We start from the raw sequence: 20749 nt of genomic DNA, 5'->3' as shown, positions 1-20749 counted from the left end.
AAGGAGGAGTCATATGCCAAAGTAAAAGTTAAAACAATATTTAATAGCATAACTAAAACTAGGGGAAAACAAACAACTACATTAACAAGAGAACAGAACAAAATGTGCATTGGTGAGAAGGGAGAGACACACTGAATGGTCATGGTCAAGCTGTTTGTTTTGGCCTGCCATGGATTTGAAAAATAAACAAACAATAATTTTCCATTTTTCATTAATTTTCTGATGTGTCACCTGCTGGCTGCTGTTGGTAGTGCTATCACTCATTGGTGTCTGTGTCTGTGTGTATGTAAAAAACTAAAAAAAAACTCTCGTAACGGGACAAGCCCCGTCTTTTATTGTCACACGAACACCACAATACATGCATGCGGCCACAACACACTCATGCTGACGGTGAAAAGTGTCCTCTGCATTTAACCCATATGATGGGTCGAAGCAGTGGTCGCTTTCTCGTACAGCGCCCGGGGACCAACTTCGGATGTTGTCGTCACTGGTCGGATGACGATGACGATCTGATCTTCTGCATGTTTTTAGTGGGGGGGTTATATACGGAGGAACCCCCTGGGGGAGCACGGGGAGAACATGCAAACTCCACACAGAGAGAAAGGCCCTTACGACGAGATACCCCACCTGGGCAGTAGGCACTGAAGATATGGGGGGGAACAACCACAGCGCCCACAGTGTCCCAGGCGAGAATCGAACTCAGGACCTTCTAACTGTGAGGCGACAGCGCTACCACTGAGCCACCATGCCCCCTGTGACCTGCTGGCTGCTGTTAGTAGTGCTATCACTCATTGGTGTGTGTGTGTGTGTGTGTGTGTGTGTGTGTGTGTGTGTGCGTGTGTGTCACCTGCTGGCTGGACAAGATTAAACACTCTAGTCTAGTGGACCAGAAGGCATCAATAATGACGTGAACAGTTACTGGACAGCTATTTTCAATGACCTTGCTGAGGCTACATGGCATTGACGCTATGTACAGAAATGGCTATTTTTGGAGTATTTCCAGACCATCAAATAATTAGGACAACTAAGGCGAAGTATTGCCTTAGCACGCATAAGAATTTTGTCACTACTTGCCTCCAAAGCATATCTATGGCTCAGACCTCATGATATTCTTGAACCTAGATAGGTCACCTACAAAATGAGGATGTCACCTGAAAATATTAGTCTGTCTGGGACCCTATATAATTATGATTAATCACAGATACACTGAAGACACTACAGGACAAATGAATGGGGATGTCAAGAAAATTAATCAATGTACATTGTATTTCATTGTACCTGTTGAATACATTTAGGGGGGGGGGGGGATGAAATTCAAAGCAGGGTTCTTCCCAGAGATATGGAACAAAGATTACACTTGTGAATGAAACTAAAAAAGAAAAAAATGGTGATGAATTCAATTCCAACAATAATCACAATAACCAGCAACCTTGTAAAATTGTTGTGGTATTATGAATACAAAGATAAGTCAAATTGGATTCCTCCCCAAACATCGAACCAGACAAATCTCTCCACACACTAAGTTTATTATACACTATATAAATCCCTAATAGATATTTGTCCTTTCGGAAATGTATCTTGTGCCTCCATTTACACCCCCCCCCCACCACCACTAGAATTTGGATCCACAGATATGCACCAGAGAGCAGAACTAGGTTGTCTTCTTACCATTGAAAAGAGCATCAATTTGACAACATTGAAAAGGAAAGAGTGAATACCTACTGTAGACCTGACAGCCCACAATGTGTGTATCCATCCATACACACACACACACATATATAAATTATATGTGAATATGAATTACCAATTAGCTTTGCATCTGTTCCTCACCATGGGAAGAAAGCAAGCAACAAGGAAAAGTACAAACAATCCTTTTATTTGTAGAAAGGCGTATGAAAACATTGGTCTGTTACACAGGGCCAGTCAAAGGAGTCTGAGACCTTTTTTTTAGGGTGTAAAAACGGGAAAACATTTGTAACATAGGATGAATATTTTCAAATTGAAAGGCAATCCTGACCCTAATTTCAAAGACACATAGAGGCCATTCACACCGCGCACCAACATGCGTCCTCTGCGACCGGACAGTGCCTGACCACTTGAAAGTACAGATGTAAACAGCAGGTGCAAACGGCCTCCGAGACCTCATTCTGAGATTATATGTGAATCTTAATTATGGCTTTGCATCTGTTACTCACCATCTACTTTGAATGGGAAGAAAGCAACAAGGAAAAGTACAAACAAAACAATCCTTATTTACTTGTAGAAAGGCATATGAAAACATAATATATATTGGACTGTTACACAGGGCCAGTCGAAGGACAACAACAATCCTAACAATGCATGCAGATTCAAAACTCAAAACAAACTCAAAACACAAGCCACTGAAATGAGTTAAAATTAAACAATTATTTAAGATTTTAAATTCACTCAGCACATTGACAAGATTATTTTAAACTCAGTGGTTCTCCACTGCAAACAAAGCATGCAAAAGTAAAAGGTGAGTGTCAGAGTGGGTCAGTGACGTGTGTGCTGTGGGGTCTACTCCCAGTCCTCATCGTCTCCTCCGGGGGCAGCAGCGGGCTGGCTCTGCCCTGAGTTGCTGTGGTTTTGGAAAGATCCCCCCTGAGAGAGTGAGACAGAGGGCCGAAACGTCAGTGTGCGATGCCAGTGGTAAGCACCTCACCACAACTTTTGCTGTTACGTTACTTTTCCTTTTAAGTGAGATTAGTCTAACATTAATGAATCCTAAATCCACAAAAATGAATCAAATCAACAAGCACATGATGCTTGGCTACTTATTTTGACTCTTATCTTTATTACATTGGGTATACAGTATGCAGGAATCCTCAAGTTCAATTCAATGCCTTAGAACAGAGGTTCTCAAATGTTTTTCAGCCAAGGACCCCTTACAAGATAGAAAATATACCGGGGACTCCCTCATTCTGATTTTGGGCAAAGCTTAATTGTTTCCATCGTAACATGCTTGACTTTTAAATGTATAGGTTTATTAGATTAGAATGTAATCCATGAACCATTTTAGATTTAAAGCATAACATTTTCATTGAACAACAAAAAGTTTTTATTTTTATTTTCCTGAAAACTTTTTGCGGACCCCCTTGCAAAGTGCCACGGACCCCTGGGGGTCCCCGGACCCCCATTTGAGAACCACTGCCTTAGAAGACCTTTAAAACAAGGGGTAGGGGGTGAAAATGGGATTGGGCCTTGGTTGTGCTCAAATGGGCCAGGTGGGGGCGAGTTACCTTTCGAGAATCAGTGGAGGCAAAGACCTTCCCAGCGGAAGGGTTGAATCCTGAAGCACCATAGGAGCCGCCCGCAGACTGCTCCAACCACGAGGGCACCTCCTGCTGTGCCTGTGAAACCACATTCAAACCAACGGAGACCATCAAGGCTGACATCACGCAGAGTTAAGTGCTTGGCAGACGTGTTGTCTTGATGATTCAGGCCTCCTACCTTAGAGAGGATTTTGACCAGAGGGCCGGCCATGTCGCAGTCTCCCTCCGGGTCGAAGAAGGCCACTGCCCTCCCGGTGTTCCCACAGCGGCCGGTTCTGCCGATGCGGTGGACGTACTCGTCGATATTTTTCGGGAGGTCAAAGTTGACCACGTGCTGCACGTCTTGTATATCCAGACCTCGGGCAGCTACAGACGTGGCTACCAGGACGGGACATTTGCCTGAGCGGAAGTCTCCCAGCGCCTGCTCTCTCTCCCTCTGCTCACGGTCTCTGTAGAGCAGAACATACAGCTCATCACAACACAGCGCCTGCTCTCTCTCCCTCTGCTCACGGTCTCTGTAGAGCAGAACATACAGCTCATCACAACACAGCGCCTGCTCTCTCTCCCTCTGCTCACGTCTCTGTAGAGCAGAACACACAGCTCATCACAACACAGCGCCTGCTCTCTCTCCCTCTGCTCACGGTCTCTGTAGAGCAGAACATACAGCTCATCACAACACAGCGCCTGCTCTCTCTCCCTCTGCTCACGGTCTCTGTAGAGCAGAACACACAGCTCATCACAACACAGCGCCTGCTCTCTCTCCCTCTGCTCACGGTCTCTGTAGAGCAGAACATACAGCTCATCACAACACAGCGCCTGCTCTCTCTCCCTCTGCTCACGGTCTCTGTAGAGCAGAACATACAGCTCATCACAACACAGCGCCTGCTCTCTCTCCCTCTGCTCACGGTCTCTGTAGAGCAGAACATACAGCTCATCACAACACAGCGCCTGCTCTCTCTCCCTCTGCTCACGGTCTCTGCAGAGCGTAACACACACACAGTGGAAACAAGCAGGGATGCACCCATTTATCGGCTGTATATCGGTATTAGCCGATATTGGCCTTGTTGACTGCAATCGTCTATCGGTCAAAACAGGCGCCGTTCACTGATTACAGTGGCCGCTATTTAGCCTATCAGTTGGGTCACATCATTTGTTGTTTGTTTCATAATTACATGACAGTCTGATTGAATTTGTGCTCATTCAAAGATAAGTGTGATGAAGGGCTCAAAAGACTTTAAAACAGCTCAGTTATTTGGCGTAAAAAAACAAACCCCCCATATCATATCGGTAATCTGCTATTTTAGACATCGCTATCGGACCATAATTTTGCAATCGGTGCATCCCTAGAAACAAGGGCAGCACCTGCACGCACCACGCACTTACCCATGAATACTGGTGGTGGGGACCTTCTCCTGGCACAGGAAAGTGGCAATGAAGTCAGCTTGTCTCTTGGTCTCCACAAACACCATGGTGCGCTCAGTTCCTGCAATAGACACCGAGTCAAGTCAAGTTTATTTAGCTAGCGCCAAATGATAAGTTATCTGGTCACACTTTTCATCATGCAAGTCAAGACCATCATCAAGACCAGGCTCTTTAAATCAACACCTCGTTCACTTCAAATCATATCAACACTGGAACGTTATCAGCAACTGACCATTCATGGGATCCCAGCTGCCAAGAAGTGACATCAAACTGTAACATAAGCTACCCTTCACTCGAAACCTAGGGCCATACGAGACAGTCTTTATGATAACTCTACTGCAATAGAGAGCTGCAGGAATGAGTCCGAAATATACTTCCGGGTTCTTCAGTGGAAAAGTCTATGGGATTTAACATGGGGGTTTCGCTTAAATGCATAAAATAAGGTCTGTGGTTAACAAAAGTTTATGGGAACGCGAATCTGGGTTCTGCATGATAATCTTCACAAACGTGAATAACTTTTGGAACGTAAACGCGTTTCTGTAATGCAATTTTTATAAAACACTTCAAAAGACAAAAGTTATTCACGTTTGTGAAGAGTATCATGCTGAACCCAAATTCGTGTTCCCATAAACTTTTGTTAACCACAGACCTTAGTTTATGCATTCAAGTGAAATGGCGGTGATTTCTGGATAAAGCCTACAGAAAGACATCATCCCTGCGGTACTAGGGCCATACGAGACAGTCTTTATGATAACTCTACTGCAATTGGAAGGCTTGAGGTGTAAGCAGGTAGGAGTGGAGAAACCTCACCAGTGGTCTTGAGGAGGTCAAGGAGCTGATCCCTCTTGGAGAACTTGGTGACCTGGATAAATGTCTGCTCCACATCACTGCAGGCTCCGCCCACCACACCCACAGCCAGAAACAAATAGTCCGTCTTCAGGAAGTCAGCTGCCATCCTATTCTCACACAGACACACACACAATCAGCTGGTTTTCAGCAATGTAAAGACTGGTCCATGGAGGGACAGACTGACCTATGGATGTCCTCTGGCTAATAATGTGTTTTGTCCCTGTACAACTAAAATAAAATAAAATAGAAGGACAGACTGACCTCTGGATGTCCTCAGGGTAGGTGGCACTGAACATCAGGGTCTGGCGCGCCTCTTTGCTTGGTATACCAGGGGAGCCCACCAGGCGGCGCATGTCAGGCTCAAAGCCCATGTCCAACATCCGGTCAGCCTCATCCAGCACCAAGTAGCGCAGCTTGCTCAAACCGACCTGAAGACAACATGGCCGCCACAAATCATTTAGAGTTAAGCCTGGAGCCAAAGGCTGGGTAGCAATCATGTGACCAGTGAGCGACTTCATACATGGTCATGTGACCGGTGAGAGACTTCATATATGGTCATGTGACCAGTGAGAGACTTCATACATGGTCATGTGACCGGTGAGAGACTTCATATATGGTCATGTGACCGGTGAGAGACTTCATATATGGTCATGTGACCAGTGAGAGACTTCATATATGGTCATGTGACCAGTGAGAGACTTCATACATGGACAATACAGCTTACCCTTCCTTTTTCAATCACATCCAGCAGCCTGCCTGGGGTCCCACACAGCACGTTGCATCCCTTCTGGATTTCACGGATTTGGTGTCCAGTGCTGACTCCACCATAAACCACTACTGGACGCACACAGGTCCTACAACAGTCAGAGCAAAGAGAATGTTAGAGAATCAATTATTATTCGATTACAATCTGTTTGAGCTGCAGAGCGTATAAACATCCCAGTGCTAGCCAATTACAGGGTGCAACATGTAGGAGTCAAACAGACCCGTGAGCAAACTTCCTGGCCTCCATGTAAATCTACAGGGTGTAACATGTAGATGTCAAACAGACCCGTGAGCAAACTTCCTGGCCTCCATGTAAATCTGGTTGATCAGCTCTCTGGTTGGAGCCACGATGACGGCCTCAGGCTCCTGTATCTCACTGTAGCGACTGGCTGCCACACCCTCTGACATCAGCTGCTGCAGGATAGGCAGCAGGAAGGCAGCCTGGAGAGACGAGGGGAGACATTCAAAACCACACATTTACTATTATCTTACCCCCAGGCTAAGAATGGCTCCTGGCTAACTTAGTCCCTTAATTCACACTCACACTCACTCACACACACACACACACACACACACACACACACACACACACGTTGTTAACCCAAGTTAACCTAAACCCAGGGCTATACAGTTCACACTGCAGTTCTACTAGCCCTGGGTTAGTGGCCGTTGGAACACACACACCCCCTGAGAAGTCAGGGGAAACCCTGCTCCAGAGCAGGGCCAGCTAGCTCCGGGCTAAAGTCGGGGTTAGCCCACTTTGGAATGTTCCGGGATTGTGCAAGTGTGAAAGCTTTCGTAGCCTGGGGCTAACAGCCCCCTTAGCCCCAGGCTAAGAGAATCACTTCGTCCCAGCTAAGTGTAACTATGAAAAGCCCTGTAGAGAAGCACAAGCACACTTCAGGCCCACTTGCTGGTCCTCCATGGTCTGTCTCTCACCGTTTTGCCAGATCCGGTCTGGGCACAGGCCATGATGTCTCTGCCAGCAGAGATGATGGGGATGCCATGCTTCTGCACCGGGGTCGGCTTCACATAACCAGCCTTGCTGACATTCTGTTTGAGGGACTCGCACAACGCTGCCTCTTCAAAAGTCTGGAGACAATCAGACAAGCAGCTTGTTATTGTTATCAATTGTTGCAACTGGTGGTTACAAAGCTCGGATCAAAGCTTCGGACCTTGATCAGAAGCCATGTGCCCGTTAACTTTCCACAGCTGTGGCAACTTGTACATGTAAGGCTAGGTTCACACTGGCCGCATAATGGCAACAAAGCATAGCATGCTGCCTTTTGGCGCCCATGTTAGTGGGTCAGACTGTTCACACGAGCCGTGCAGTACTCTTGACAGTTTAGATTCCTAGTCTATTTTCTCTGTGAATGTATTTAACAGGAAAATACCATATACATAGGTGTCATATCTGCATTACATCGACACAAAAGCACAATTGTATTAAGTTACCTCACTTCTCTACTGTTGTTGATTAATCCCTGTGCACTGACACAATTTCTAAATATGCAATAGACATTCCATCTGGTTGAATTTCCCTTTTATCATTTCCCATTTGAAATGTGGGTCAGTTATTAAATTGCCACATTTTACCGGCTACATGATTAATTTAGGCCCATGTTTTCATCTACACAGACACAACATCCCTTCTTTAATTTGACTTAGTGAGTACATCTAACACAAATACTTTTCCCCTGTTTGTTGTCTTGCCAATAAAGCCGATTTATTAGAGAGGGGGGGATGGAGGTGGGGATGATTTCTGTGTAATGACAAACGAGCTAGCGTTTCTTACATAAGCCCTGAAAGTTTGAAAGAATACGCTAATACATGGTGAGGCATCAGTTTGACCACTGTCAAATCACACTGAACCTAAAAGGATAGAAAATAAATTAAAACAGTAATTTAAATCCATCTGCAACAATTAATGGTGGCTTTGGTGGCTAATGGGAGCATAATATACTTTTGAAGATGTGCTCATAACTTACCAGGATGGCCTTTGGTGGGTTGCTGCCACTAACATCCACCAAGATGTCATCATACTTGTCAAAGTTGATGCCAGACTTAAGGTGGGAGTGGGAGAAAATGGATTCTTCGTCCTCAGGGAGGGCTGGGGGAACATACGTCACCCTCGGTCCTGGGGTTGAAAACACAAAACACTCATGTGCTGCTGGAACGGGAAAAAACACACAACCAACCAAGCCTTGATGATGATCATATGGCAAACATGTTGAGATGAACGGTTCATTTACGTACTCTCATCACCGCCGGCCTCCCCTGCAGGTCCTAGTATCAGATACAGAAAAGCATTACATCTGTGGCATGTTTCAAAGTAAAAAGCATTATATCTGTGGCATGTTTCAAAGTAAAAGCATTATATCTGTGGCATGTTTCAAAGTAAAAAGCATTATATCTGTGGCATGTTTCAAAGTAAAAGCAAAGAGCTCAGCAGTCATGTGACATTGTGAGTATTTTCCCACTTCTTTTTCTCAATCACGTTGCGAAAAATGCTTATCTAAAGAGTTTTAAGCCTGGAACCGAGCCAACTGGCCTTCTTCAGAGTTCTGACCATAAAACATTTGATTCAGATTTGAAGAAACATCCAAAAACGTGTGTGGGAAGGGGGGGGGGGATGCTGGGTACAAGACTGTACGTATTATATCCTCAGAGTGAAGAAGCTACTCATCCCATAATCCATTCCGGCATTTCCGATCAATCAGACTAGCGGATGATTGAGTGACAGAGCATTTCAGCCAATGGGAGAGCACTCTGAGTGGCAGTGTGCGGGACCAGCGGTCTGAGCTGCCGCCATTATACTATTAGCTCAATAGCTATAGCTTATCGTAGATAGACGCATTTCGGCGCATTAATGTGAGCGAACTGGGTAACAGTTCAAAACCGGATGCCGGCGTTGAAAGCAGCATGACTCGTAATCGTTAATGTAATATAATTTCAGTCACTCAGTGGCGGTTTTAGTGCTTTTATTCAGCAAGCTGTGACCTACGTTCGTAGTAGCCCAGAGAGATAACAGCCAGAGAGAGAAATGAGTGCAGGCCACCAATCACAGACAACCATATAGCGAGCTCCACCAATCAAAGACGTCGATGCTGCATTGTAGAATTGTGGGTAGTGTGTCCTCCATGAAATCGAATAGAAATGTTTTAAAACAAACATGATGGCTAATAATCAAAATCTCATAGCAGAATATGAATGGGGAAATACTCTTCTGGAACCGAGGTGTCACGTGACTGTTGAGCTTCATTTTACATTCTTGGCATGTTTCAAATCAACCACTGAACCATTACATCTGTCAATCACATGAAAGCCAGAGTTTCCGCAGGTTTCAACAAGTTACATTTAGGATTTTAATATCTCTTTAAGATCATTATGAATGCATCTGTGATGGCTGCAGGCCACACATGGCAATATTTACCACCCAAGCCCTCAGGTTTAGCCTCCTGGCACTTCTGACACTCGGTACGAAACGCAAAGTTTGCGTTGCCACAATCGCTGAGGAGAGATGTGGAGAGAGGACAGTCACAAAAACACCAACCATGAGAAAAGAACATGTGATTTATCTCTCTCTCATACACACACCTCAATATTCTGCTATGGATCTTCCATTGATTGCATCCATTCCCCCAACTCTAATTTAAGGCTAATCCTAATTCAACCCTCACTTAAAACCCAAGTCCTACCCTAAACTAACCATAACCCTACTAAACTAACCACAACCCTATTAAACTAACCATAACCCTACTAAACTAACTCAAGAGTGAAAAATGAAAAGTTTTTTGGTCCACCGGGCAAATGACTAGTGAATGTTCAAATGTTACCAGCCACTCAATGGATTACCATTGCTTTCTTTTGGCTGGTGAGTGAAGCAAATCTACCAGCCACTTCAATATTTTACAAGCATTTGGCTGGTGCTAATTGTGTGCCCTGATCCTATCATAACCCTAAAGCCAAGTACTACAGTAGGCCTAATCCTCAACTAGCCTAAATGACAGGGTCACTAAGGTCTAAAAGTCAACCTGTTTCTCACAAGGATACAAACAGACCACAGACAGACAGAGACACAGGGAACAAATCTGACTCACGAGTTTGGACACTTCCAGTCTCCAGCTCTCGGCTCTCGTCCACCACCTCCTCCTCCTCCTGTTAGGGACATTGGTGTCAGTTACATTGATGCTAAGAGTTGGTGTCAGTGACACTAGGCAATGTAGGCATGTTTACATGGACCATTGCAATCGGCTTGAAATAGGTTTAAAAGTTTAAAAATGCTCCATATAAACACCACAATCAGCTTAAACAAGCCCAAAAAACAGAACAGTGTAGCACTGTTGAAAGGGGTGCACTTTAGATATCTACAGGTTAGACACCAAAGCAGCAACTTTATGAGTAAAACTTGCATCTTACCTACCACAAGGTGCAAAGAAAATGTATACTAACCTCCAGCACCCTCAGGTTTAGCCTCCTGGCACTTCTGACACTCAGTACGAAAAGAAAAGTTTGTGTTGCCACAATCACTGAGGAGAGATGTGGAGAGAGGACAGTCACAAAAACAACAACCATGAGAAAATAACACATATGTGATTTATCTCTCTCATACACACCTCAATATTCTGCTATGGATCTTCCATTGATTGCATCCATTGCCCCAACTCTAATTTAAGGCTAATCCTAATTCAACCCTCACTCAAAACCCAAGTCCTGCTCTAAACTAACCATAACCCTACTAAACTACAAATAACCCTACTAAACTAACCACAACCCTACTAAACTACAAATAACCCTACTAAACTAACCATAACCCTACTAAACTAACATAACCCTACTAAACTAAGCATAAAACTACTAAACTAGGCATAAAACTACTAAACTAGGCATAAAACTACTAAACTAACCACAACCCTACTAAACTAACCATAACTGTAGCAAACTAACCATAACCCTACTAAAATAGTAGGCTTGAAATAGAAACTCAGGGTGAAAAATAAACTTTTTTTTTGTCCACCGGGCGAATGACTAGTGAATGTTCAAATGTTAGCAGCCACTCAATGGATGACCATTGTTTTCTTATGGCTGGTGAGTGAAGCAAGTCTACCAGCCAATTGAATATTTTAGCAGAATTTGGCTTTTGTGCCCTGACCCTAACATTACCCTAATCCTCAACTAGCCTCACTCAGAAGGTCTAAAAGTCAACCTGCTTCTCACAAGGATACAGACCACAGATACGGAGACAGAGACACACACAACAAATCTGACTCACGAGTTTGGACACTTCCAGTCTCCAGCTCTTGGCTCTCGTCCACCACCTCCTCCTCCTCCTGTTAGGGACATTGGTGTCAGTTACATTGATGCTAAGAGTTGGTGTCAGTGACACTAGGCAATGTAGGCATGTTTACATGGACCATTGCAATCGGCTTGAAATAGGTTTAAAAGCCCCCCACACCGATTAAAAATGCTCCATATAAACACCACAATCAGCTTAAACAAGCCCAAAAAACAATACAGTGTAGCACTGTTTAAAGGGGGCACTTTAGATATCTACAGCAGGGGTTCCCAATAGGGATGCACCGATCGATCGGCACGTGACCGGAAATGGCCGATTTTCACGTGATCGGCCTCGATCGGTGATCTGTTCCGGTCACTCTAAATAGCCGATTCTGTGAGCCGATTTTCACATGACGTGCGCGCACCCCAAAGCACCGAGACAGGCACCCAGCCACCACACCACACACGCCAGCATACCTTCCTCGTTGTGGATTTTTTTCACCGTCAGTGAAGTAGACAAAGCTCGCAGTTTGTCACACATGCAAGTCGAAAATAAGCCGTGGAGACAGAGATGCGGCCGAGTCCCGCTCGGCTGGAGTCCAGTCAGAGCGGCTCGCTTCACCTCACTGGCCCCTCTCTCTCTGCTCTCTCTCCCCGGGAAGCGGTGCTCCAGCAACCCGCCACCGCGCACAGCCGGCTTGGCGAGGTGAACGCGAGCATTGTGTCCAGTATGATAACCATTCCCCGACCTGCTTTTCCATTCCACATCAGCGCTGCTGCCTCAGCCTGTCAAGTCATGTTGTAACGTGACGTGGATACAGGAGAGACTATTTGTTTCGTATTGCAAATAGAACGACATGAGAACGACGGACATAATAATAAAAATGCATCGGACTCACAAGTGTGCAACGTTTTCTGTGCGTGACGATATTTTTTCGGATGGCAGATAAAAATACGCATACCAAACTTCGGACTGTGTGTAAACTCCGCCTGATATTCAGACTGAAGATCGTTACTGTAACTCATAAACTCATTTCCCCTCTACTCAAGAGGACTGGTCTGGAGCCAGTCTATAAACTCCTTGTCCATGGATCATTTTGATGTTCTGTTGCACCTGTTTTCTTTTGGAAAAGTAAATGCATGATAGCTGTGGGATATAGGCTATTGGATTTAATTTAATTTTTGTATTCATTGTATTTGCACAAAAAAGCTCTGTCCAGTAGCCTAACCTGGAACACTTTTATTTTGAGTGTTTGAGTGAGAAGGTCCTACTTCATGCAAATTATAAGAATTGTTTATTTGTTTATTTGGATCCCCATTAGATGTAAGAATTGTTCTATGAATCTTAATTTTTAAACAAAGTTACAAAAACGTTTGTGTAAGCTGTCAATTGTTGTTTTTAGAAAAAAAAATCGGAATCGGCAAAAATCGGTATCGGCAAGTCAGACTATTCAAAAATCGGAAATCGGAATCGGCCAAGAAAATGGCAATCGGTGCATCCCTAGTTCCCAACCTTTTTTGTGCCAAGGACTGGTAGATACATGGGAAAAAAAAAAGTTGCGGACCGGTTGTCAATTTTAATGGTTTTAGTTACATATATATTTACTCACCAGGTGGCAACAAAGGGTAAATAACAGCCTTTTGTGTTGTACTGTATGTAGCCTATACAGTATTTATGTTTTTGTTTAAACTACAAACATAAATAAATGTCAACTTGAAACTATGTTTCAACTACCACACACAGCCTATAATATTATAGCCTATGTTTATATATATAAACTAAATCTTTTTTGGACCGGCTCCCGGCCCGGTACCAAATGCGTTGCGGCGGTCCGGTGGTTGGGGACCACTGATCTACAGGTTAGACACCAAAGCAGCAACTTTATAAATAAAACGTGCATCTTACCTACCACAAGGTGCAAAGAAAAAGTATACTAACCTCCAGCACCCTCAGGTTTAGCCTCCTGGCACTTCTGACACTCAGTACGAAATGCAAAGTTTGTGTTGCCACAATCGCTGAGGAGAGATGTGGAGAGAGGACAGTCAGAAAAACAACAACGATGAGAAATAACCCTACTAAACTAACCACAACCCTACTAAACTAACCATAACCGTACCAAACTAACCATAACCCTACTAAAATAGTAGGCTTGAAATAGAAACTCAGGGTGAAAAATAAACTTTTTTTTTGTCCACCGGGCGAATGACTAGTGAATGTTCAAATGTTAGCAGCCACTCAATAGATGACCATTGTTTTCTTATGGCTGGTGAGTGAAGCAAGTCTACCAGCCAATTGAATATTTTAGCAGAATTTGGCTTTTGTGCCCTGACCCTAACATTACCCTAATCCTCAACTAGCCTCACTCAGAAGGTCTAAAAGTCAACCTGCTTCTCACAAGGATACAGACCACAGATACGGAGACAGACAGAGACACACACAACAAATCTGACTCACGAGTTTGGACACTTCCATTCTCCAGGTCTCGACTCTCGTCCACCTCCTCCTCCACCTCCTCCTCCTGTTAGGGACAGTGTCAGTTATTTTAGAGCACATCCTTCGTTATAGAGCGCACCTATTCAACAATGTATGCCAAAAATAACTAGATCGACTAGATCCTATATATCTCTGCCAACAAGTGAGCAGTCGACATCCATGTCTGTCCAGACTTTGACACTTGAGCCAAATGTGAAGAAATTCCATCAAGGTGTTACTGAGATATGGCGTTACTGAGCTTAAAAATGGCGTTCGTGAGGTTACAGTGACCTTGACCTTTGACCAGCAAAATGTAAATCAGTTCATCATTAAGTCCAAGTGGACGTTTGAGGCAAATTAGATGAAATTCCGTCAAGGCGTTCCTGAGATATCACGGTAACCAGCATGAAAATGGCAACCGTGAGGTCACAGTGACCTTGACCTTTGACCACCACAATGTAATTAGTTCATCCTCGAGTCCAAGTTGGCGTTTGAGCCAAATTAGAAGAAATTCTGTCAAGGCATTCCTGAGATATTGCATTAAAGAGCTTGGAAATGGGGTTCATGAGGTCACAGTGACCTTGAACTCTAACCTTTAACTAGAGCCCGACCGATATATCGGTCCACCGATATTATCGTCCGATATTCGCCGATAACCATTATATCGGTATCGGCCGATATGTTGGCAGATTTTTTATTTTTTAAGTTATAGACAGCATGTTGTGTATATTTGATGGTTTTCTTATATTTTACATTTGTTCTATTTTGTGTTTTTGTATTTCTAGTGATTTATAATTATTAAATTCCCAGTTCAATTTACTGTTTCATTGCATTGATGTCATTTTGGACAATAAAGTTTATTGATAAGCTGTAAAATATCCTGCCTACATTACATATCTCAAGTCATATCTTTGTCAAGTGTTTATTTGAGGGATCACTGCAAAACAAAAGTGTAATATGTATATATAATATAAGAATATCGGCCAATATATCGATATCAGATTTTTTTTACTCCCTAATATCGGTATCTGCCTCAAAAATACAGTATTGGCCGGGCTCTACCTTTAACCACCAAAATCGAATCACTGCATCCTTGAGTCCAGGTGGAGGTTTGAGGCAAATTTGCATTCCTGAGATATTGCGTTAACGAGCATGAAAGGAGTGGGCGTGAGGTTACAGTGACCTTGAACTTTGACCACCAAAATGTAATCAGTTCATCCTTGAGGCAAATTCAAAGAAATTACATCAAGGCGTTCCTAAGATATCACGTTAACGAGCTTGAAAATGGAATTCGAGAGGTCACTGTGACCTTGACCTTTGACCACCAACATCGAATCAGTTCATCCTTGCGTGCAAGTCGACGTTTGATCCAAATTGGAAGAAATTCCGTCAAGGTGTTCCGAGATACCGTGTTAACGAACTTGGTGAATGGCGTTCGTGAGGTCAGTGACCTCGAACTTTGACCACCAAAATCTAATCAGTTCATCCTTGAGTCCAAGTTGACGTTTGAGGCAAATTTGATGAAATTCCGTCCAGGCGTTCCTCAGATATCGTGTTAACGAACATCGGACGTACGTACAACCAGAATCCATAATGCCTCCGGCCTGGCTATCCCGGCGGAGCCATAGAAAATAGCTCTTTATGAATAAAATTAAATAACTGTGGTTTGTTACGTTTTGTGGATATTACATGCAAGTAATAGTCTTACCTCGGCCCCCTCTGAAGCTATCTCCTCCTGCACTGTTCCAGGATCCTCCATCTAAGAAGAGCAAGTCAAGGTCAATGACAACCAGGACTCAGCCACTGCACCCAGAGCCCCTGAATATAATTATGCCAGCACTTACCATTCCCATTCTCAGTCCCTGCAAAGCACATGGCAAAGCATTCAAAATAAGGTTGAGTTAAGCCTACTTCTTCACATCAGAGTACTGCTGTAGGTGCCTACTTTACTACAGTTTGTTGTATACAGTTAGACATATACTGTATGTATGCGTGTACTGTGTGTGATAGCGATAGCTTTAAACATCAGATGCATCATAGCCCACTGTGTGTACAGTAATAGCATGACTTTAAACATCAGACGGATGGGCACCTGAAGAGAAGGATCCTCCTCCTCTGCCTCCTCTGCCGCCTCTGGCCCTGCCTCGTCCACCTCGACCTGGAGAAAAACACAAGAACAAAGTCACACTTGATAAATGTCATCTAAAGTGAACATTTGAAAGAGTCAAGGCGCATGCTTTCCACACTCACCGCTTCCAGAGTCACCACCATCGGTGTTCCAGGAGCTTCCGGGATTCCAGGAGCCTCCTTTATTGCCTAAGGACACAAATACTCATTCAAACTCATTCATGCTCTACTATACAGGATACACTATTTCACCAATCACAGAAAGTAGAAATGATCCTAGCATTCTGCTTCCCAACACCCTTACAGCCAATGTTAAATTAGGTATTTTCAATACATGCTAACAGGGCTAGTCACGGCGCACGTTTTACTCGCATATGCGACTAAAAATAGAACAGTGCGAATTGTAAAATGCCTTTTGGGGCACGTGTGCGAGTACAGAATTCGACCTTCAATATATATATATATATATTTTTTTCCAGAGCCTTAAAAATCAGAACGGCATTAAAGTTGAGAGCCTGTGTCCCAGTTCACTTAAAGGCAACACAGCGTTGCCTTGAACCAATGGTGACTGGTGAAAAAAAGCACGTGATCTCTCGTCAGCGGAAACGAAACTAGAGAGAGACAGAAGCTGTGTCCCAATTCAGCGGCCACGGCCTCCGTTGGCCACGGTCCACAGAGGTCTGTCCTCCGCGGACCAGTCAGGGGAGTGCGCAGCCTTGAGACGTTGAGCGAAACGAGACGGTCTAGCCTACTACTGCTGTGTCACTAGCTGTTCACGCCCCCAGAATGGTTTCCTTAGCAACCAGTTGACAGTGCGAGCGAATCTGGGAATCCCATCTCCCGCACCGGACTGTCTCAAAAGTTTAAGGCACGAACAGACAGCCTAATAACATGGAGCCAGAGCACATTGTTTTGCTGATAATTTTGTTTTATTGAAGAGTTGGAGCTTCACCGCCGCCGCATGATGTTGCTCAGGCTGGGAGAGGATGAGCAGGTAAATTATTGGTTAAGCTAAGCTGTGTCACTTACTTTTAACGTGGTTTATATGGCTAATGTCAGTTAACTTTTCATTTCATATAGCCTAAGCCTAACCTTACAGGGTTTTTGCTATAGATAGCCTAGATAGATAGCTAGCTTGCCTCCCTCTCAAAGCCCATGGGAGAAAGTGACATGGCATATCGTATCTTGCTATTGTTTATTTAACATGTTTTTCTTCTCCTTTCCACCCAGACCAGACCCCTATATGCACCCCAAACACTCTGGAGACCACCCAAGATGATGCCCCACTAGAAGACATTTTATGCCACATTTATTTATTTCTATGTACATATTTTATAAATTGGTTCACTATTTCAGTATCCCCCTCCATTACATGTGATGCATTATTTATTTCTACATGTTTGAATATCTATTTAGAGGACAAAATAAATTATTCCCCCCCCCCCCCCGATTTTTTTATCCCATTTTATCCCTCATTAGTGCTCATTTGATTTCTCAATCCTGGTTGCTACTCCATCCTCTGCCGATCTGGGGAGAGCCGAGACTGGCTCCATGCTTCCTCCGAGACATGGGCAGTCAGTCAACGGTTCTTTTCACCTGACAGAGGAAGCTTCACCGGTAGGACATAGCACGTGGGAGGTTCACGCTATTCCAACCAGTTCCCCTCCCTCTGAACAGGCGCCCTTAACGACCAGAGGAGGAACCACACTAGCAACCAGGATATTGCATGTTTTTGTGAAGGGGGTTCCTATATGAAGGAAGCCCCCGGGAGGCACGGGGAGAACATGCAAACTCCACACAGAAAGGCCCTTTTGCCGACCCCACCCGGGCGGTGGGCACTCGAGGACATGCGGACGGGCACGCATTCCTTCAGCGTTCACCTCGTCCCCAGGTGGGAATCGAACCCACGACCTTCGAGCTGTGAGGCGATAGTGCTTACCACTACACCACCGTACCTCCCCAAAATAAATTATTACTACCACTGTTGTCTTACTCTGTCTAGTGAAGTCTCAGGGCTTAAGAGTTTGTGTTTCCCAAGTTCAGGTTATAATCATCAGATCTGTAACTACTCATAAGGACATCAGGGAGAGGGATCTGATCCAATTTAGACATGTATTTTGCTAACTTCTGTAGAGGTTAAATATAGCACATCTCTGTGATCCTGGGTGCTGCAGACTACACACATTGTGTAAAGTAGGGTTAATGTGATATCACCTTATGGTTAAAGTTAGCTGAGCTATAGACGGTTTTAAATGGAACCCCAGCTAGGGATGCAACGGTATGAGTTTTTGATGGTATAACCTTGGACAAAAATACCACGGTTTCACGGACCATTTCTGTTTTTACAATAGCTGAAATATTCCCATACAGCCGACGTCGTCTTTTTAGATGGGGGAAAGTTCAGGGGGGTCCTTGCAGCTCCAGTCTAGGTAGGCATGCAGCCAGGGGGAGGGGCCGCGTAAGCTGCACTCTGCAAGCGAACTGGGCACTTTGTTTTGGGGAAACAGCTGATACCGTGGGGAAGGTATGATGGCAAATTTGAGTGGTTTTGATACCGTGACGTTTTCAAACCGCAGTATACCTTCAAACGGTATACCGCTGCATCCCTAACCCCAGCTCACCTGTTGCAGTGTTTGCTAGTACAACTGTCAGGACTCCTAGGACAGGATTGACAATTCTGTGAAAAGAGTCTATAAAAACACTCTTATCTGCAAGACTCAAATAGAAAGAGAAAACTGTCCATACGTATTCTGGAGCCAAAGCTTTTTCCAATGCACGTTTGCATTAATATGCAGTGAAGATCTAGTAACTCTGACAGTATATTCAGATCTATAAACTGTAAAACCTGCTTGACATACATTTCCCACAGGCCTCCTATTATCCTATTATTGGAGACAGTAAATATGAATGCGTTTTCTGTTAAATGATCTCTTTGCACCATAACATTGTTGTGCCGTGTAAAAAGTTTTTTTTTTCTTTTTCTTAAACTAAATATTTATTAAATAAACTGTACATGTACGAAATAATCTATACATGGATTAAAAAAAATCATGAAAACAGAACAAAACCTGAATGTGCAAAACCTCTTATGTTTTATGAGGGCGGCTGTAGCTCAGGAGCTTTGGATAAAAGAGGTCGGTGGTTCGATTCCCGGCTCCTCCAGTCTGCATGTCGAAGTGTCCTTGGGCAAGACACTGAACCCCAAATTGCATTTCATATTCAAATAAATGTTATTTTGTTTAAAAATGTCTCCTAATATCCCTTTATTAAGGAGAAACGCATTATTTAATACATTTTTTATCATGCCCCTAAAATTCTTTGTGTGCTCCTAGTTTTTTCAACTTAGGGCCACACGTGCTCCTTCTGAAAATGCTAAGTGACCAGCCCTGATACAGTATACACTATTTCACCAATCACAGATAGTAGAAATTATCCTAGCATTCTGCTTCCCAACACCCTTACAGCCAATGTTAAATGAGGTATTTTCAATACATGCTAAAGAACAATATTTACAACATTACAATCAAACGTGAATGTGTAGAAACAGTATAAAAGCTTTAAATATACTGGCCAAGTAGCCACATGACAACGACCATAATGTAACCTACCGCCACTTGAAGTCTGGCTGGTTACTGTAGTAGTTCCCTGCAAACATGGGTCAACACATGATTCGACACATGATTTCACTGGAGGGTTATAACCACAGAACTTGGGTGAATAGAATGGCCCCTCCCACTGGTTGTCATAGTAATTTGGCTAGTATAGCATAAGATGGTAATTATTGAAATGTAAGGGTTTGTTGCTATGGTGACAACAACACAAGTCTGGGCATTAAGGTTGTAAAATTGTGTCACACCTGCTCAGTGTATGAATCTAACCAGGGGCAAGGGCAAAAATGCCCCCCAAGAAATCTCAGAATGCCCCTAAAAACCATGATCCAGGGGCAAAAATTGCCCCCAATATTTTGATCATTTTATTTTCATTAAAATCAATTCATTTAATCTCTATCTCTAACACACACTCACCCAAACAGCGGTGTTGTTCACACTATATGCTTTAACAACTTTATGCACCAATTACCATTTTTGTAAATGCCCCCAAAATTTTGTAAATGCCCCCAGTTTTTAGACAGTGGGGGCAACCAAATATTTGTTTAAATTTCCTACACTGCACCTGCTTTAAAACGGCAATGTTTACCCCCCCCCCTTTCTTTTTTTGGTGGTGGTGGGGTTATTTCGTCTTTATTAGACAGGACAGTGTTACAGACAGGGAATGTCGGAAGAGGATGACATGCAGCAAAGGGCCGGCGGTTGGATTCGAACCCAGGCCAGCTGATGACATTGTGGGACGTGTAACTTTCAGCAGGAGAAATCATTCAAGTTCTGTGGTATAACTAAAATGTTGGATTGAATAAGATGGACTGCTTTTAATGTAATGTTTTTTATATAGTAAATTATATGGTACTTACCTCTTCATTCCACTCGTCCATTTTTCTCCTTCTGTAAGTAAAGACAATTGAAGTCACCATTAATACACTAGAATT

At 43.7% G+C, this 20749-nt stretch overlaps 1 protein-coding gene across 1 annotated transcript; it reads right to left on the bottom strand.

The window, feature by feature from the left end:
* Positions 1-2498: 2498 nt before the first annotated feature.
* LOC310779550 (putative ATP-dependent RNA helicase DDX4) lies at positions 2499-20695 on the bottom strand (the record flags this gene model as incomplete). The annotated part of the gene is made up of 20 exons (XM_083640074.1): positions 2499-2622; positions 3261-3371; positions 3472-3742; positions 4677-4776; positions 5526-5671; positions 5826-5992; positions 6289-6418; positions 6616-6770; positions 7269-7421; positions 8318-8466; positions 8586-8615; positions 9763-9839; positions 10430-10487; positions 10782-10858; positions 11602-11659; positions 14062-14125; positions 15788-15838; positions 16172-16237; positions 16330-16395; positions 20675-20695. 20 exons carry the CDS (start codon positions 20693-20695, stop codon positions 2539-2541), a joined length of 2034 nt encoding a protein of 677 aa, XP_083496200.1. The 3' UTR covers positions 2499-2538.
* Between the last annotated feature and the right edge of the window lie 54 nt (positions 20696-20749).

Source organism: Poromitra crassiceps (genome assembly GCF_964638095.1).
Source record: "Poromitra crassiceps genome assembly, chromosome: 7".
NCBI lineage: Eukaryota > Metazoa > Chordata > Actinopteri > Beryciformes > Melamphaidae > Poromitra > Poromitra crassiceps.
This window is presented reverse-complemented; position numbering and strand designations above follow the sequence as displayed.